This window comes from Echinops telfairi, unplaced genomic scaffold, assembly GCF_000313985.2.
Source record: "Echinops telfairi isolate 266 unplaced genomic scaffold, ASM31398v2 ScPeMD7_7475;HRSCAF=8513, whole genome shotgun sequence".
Lineage (NCBI taxonomy): Eukaryota > Metazoa > Chordata > Mammalia > Afrosoricida > Tenrecidae > Echinops > Echinops telfairi.
In genome coordinates, this window is record NW_022111379.1 from 29,318,425 (window position 1) to 29,321,279 (window position 2,855).

General features: G+C 36.3%; 1 protein-coding gene across 1 annotated transcript in view; it reads right to left on the reverse strand.

Annotated features, from left to right (window-relative positions):
• Nucleotides 1-2,855, reverse strand: part of HERC2 (HECT and RLD domain containing E3 ubiquitin protein ligase 2) — a 283,798-nt gene that overhangs the window by 255,476 nt on the left and 25,467 nt on the right. Inside the window, exon 4 of the mRNA XM_004700032.2 lies at nucleotides 2,215-2,352. Within this exon, the coding sequence (XP_004700089.1) occupies nucleotides 2,215-2,352 (138 nt within the window). The remainder of the gene's footprint in view (nucleotides 1-2,214; nucleotides 2,353-2,855) is intronic.

Here is a 2,855-nt window from a genome sequence, read left to right on the forward strand (position 1 = left end):
ACTGTAATCTGAGATAAATATCAAACATGCTGACTCTGAGCAAGAGCTGAAATGAGTATGAAAGAAACTGCCAGAGACCCAAGGACAAACTTAGTAACTAATTAGAAGATAGTCTGACCATCTACAGAGCTGTGACCCTTTCCCTTTTTAATTGCCTTTACAAACTATCAGTATTCCAGTAAATAGTATCCATGCTCAATTCATACAGGGAACTCTCTTTGCTCCAGTGGCGTATCTTGTTTATACTTAAGGTATAAACCTCGAGAGAAGCATGGGCTTTCTTTATTTTTGAAGTGACTCTATGCTTTAATAAAATGTTGGCTGTGTCTGCTGTGTGGATTTGAGTGTGTGAGCACTGCTTAACACTATCTCCTTACAAATCATATGAGGACCTTGCTAGTTCCCTCAGGAACGACAAGCCGGTGACAAATGCCACATAAGCAGTTTCTCTGTATTAACCTTCAAAGTTCTCCCACCTCCCAGTTCAGGGACCTACTTTCTATTTCTACAGATTTGTCCATTTTTGAACGTTTGATGTCAGTAGTACTGTGATGGTTAAGATTGCATTCAATGTCAATTTGGCTGGGTCATGGTTCTCAAAGGTTTGGCAAGATTACTGTAGAGCTGTCATAAACCAATGTCTTTTTGAGACACCAAGTAGACACAGGTTAAGACAGAGGTGGAGTAAAACAAATGCCAACACATTTGGAGATCTCCAAGAAGCCAGAAAGCAGAAGCTGTAAAAACAAGAGGCTTCCTGTAGAAACAACAAAGAGACAAGGACTACACTCAAGCCAATGCTCTGAATTCAACTGTCTAGCCTCTGGTGGGGCTGTCAGACTGCTATTATTTAAAAAAATCAAGAGAAAGGTTTTCATATCAAAAGAAACAGACTCATGACTACCAGGGGTGGGAGATAAAAGGAGAGAAGGGGAAATAATAGGGTAGAGGATAAACAGACTAGACGGTAAAAACACAAACCAAACTCACGGCTCTCCAGTCAATGACAACTCAGAGACCCGGAGAATACCTATCACATGGGCAACTGAAGAGACAGGGTGCGTGCGGCAGGGACAGGGCAAGCCAGAAAGAGGTTTAAGTTGTTGAACGCAAAAATGATGATCTGATAAATATACCCCCCACCTAATTCACAATAAAAGTTATAAAAATAAATAAAACCGTGTAATTTATAACTTTGGGTAATTTATAACTTTGAAGACTTGTATTAGAAAAGAAGATCTAAATATCAATGCTCTATGCCTGTCTTACTGAATCAGAAACAGAACAACAAAATAATCTGAGGTGAGCAGTAGAAAGGAAATAATAAAAGAAAAAAAAATAAAGAAGCAACAAAACTGAGAGAAAAAAATAAAGCAATCCCAAACTGGCTCTAAAAGAAGGTTTAAAAATCAATTAATATTGATAAATTTCCAGCTACAATGATCAAATAGAAAACACAAATTACCAATATGAAGAATAAAAAGACATGACTACTGACCTAACAAAACTCAATCTGACCCTCTAAGATGCACACATTATAGAAACAGAGACTCCACAAGGTAACATCCATCTCATTAAGGAGTGAACTTTATGGAACTCTGACAGACTAACAGTAATCTTTGTTAGTCTCACTATTGTTGTAGGCTTCATTCCTTGGAGATTATAAATTCGGGTCTCTAAAAAACTTTACATTGATAAAAGTAATCTATTTAAATGGCATTTCTTAACAAATCAACCAGCATATGACACAATTCAGAAAATATCTAGAAAACAGCTAACACTAGCACTTTGGATATGCCAGGCAATTCTAAAAGCACTTTCCTTTGTGAATTCATTGACTCTACAATAATCTCAAGAAACAGGTGCTATTTTTAACCAAAAACATACAGGGATTCATATGTATGTCCATGCAAAAAAAATGTCTGAATATGCACACCAAATTTGTAATAGCAGTTAAGTCTTGAGAGAAAACTGGAATTAGGGTAGGTAGTCTTGCAAGATTTCCACTTTAAATTTATCCATTTCATAAGAAAACATTCACGTATTCCCCCTACGTTAAAATGACCTGAAACAAAACACATCAATATAAACACCAGGATTACACATAGTATGAAAGAATGAAAAGAGGAATTGCATGGTAATTAAAGGAATGTCTAGTAAAGGAATGCCAGATCGAGCTTTACAAACTAACAGAATTTCAGACTGGCGTTATACCTGGTTGCTTGCCCCAGACCCAGCTCTCAAGAATTGATCTGGCCTTATATGCAGGCACGGAAGTCTCTTCTTCATCTTTTTTCTCTTTATCGTTCAGCTCTTCTTTCTTTGTTCCACTTTGACTATCAACACCATCATCTAGAGAAATAAAAATTAAATCTGTAAATACTTTCCCACACACAGCATTCACTCATTCTCTTGGCAAATGGCCATCCCAGAAATCAGTTGAGTATACAATTGAATGTGTAATGATAAAAAGACATGAGTATATAAACCACTGCTATGAAAAGTACATCATAATTTACATAGAAAGGCACAAAGGGACCTTTTTCATATAGAAATCAACATATCACTGAAATTCTCCTTTGAAACATATCTTTCAAAATAATATTCTATAGACTTCCTAATATGGTTCACAACTCAGAAACTTAGGCTTTATATTTAATTAGCTGGATTATACAAGATTTCCTTTACTGGCATTTCCTAATGCTTATATAAAGTCAGGGAAAGGAAATACAGAATAATAGCTTTAAAAACGTTTTTAACTCTATTTAATGCCATGCCGTCCCTGGTGGGTTACAAGTTGGGCTGGTAATATACTCCACTAACAAATGAGAAGCCCTGTTACAAGGGGCACTGCT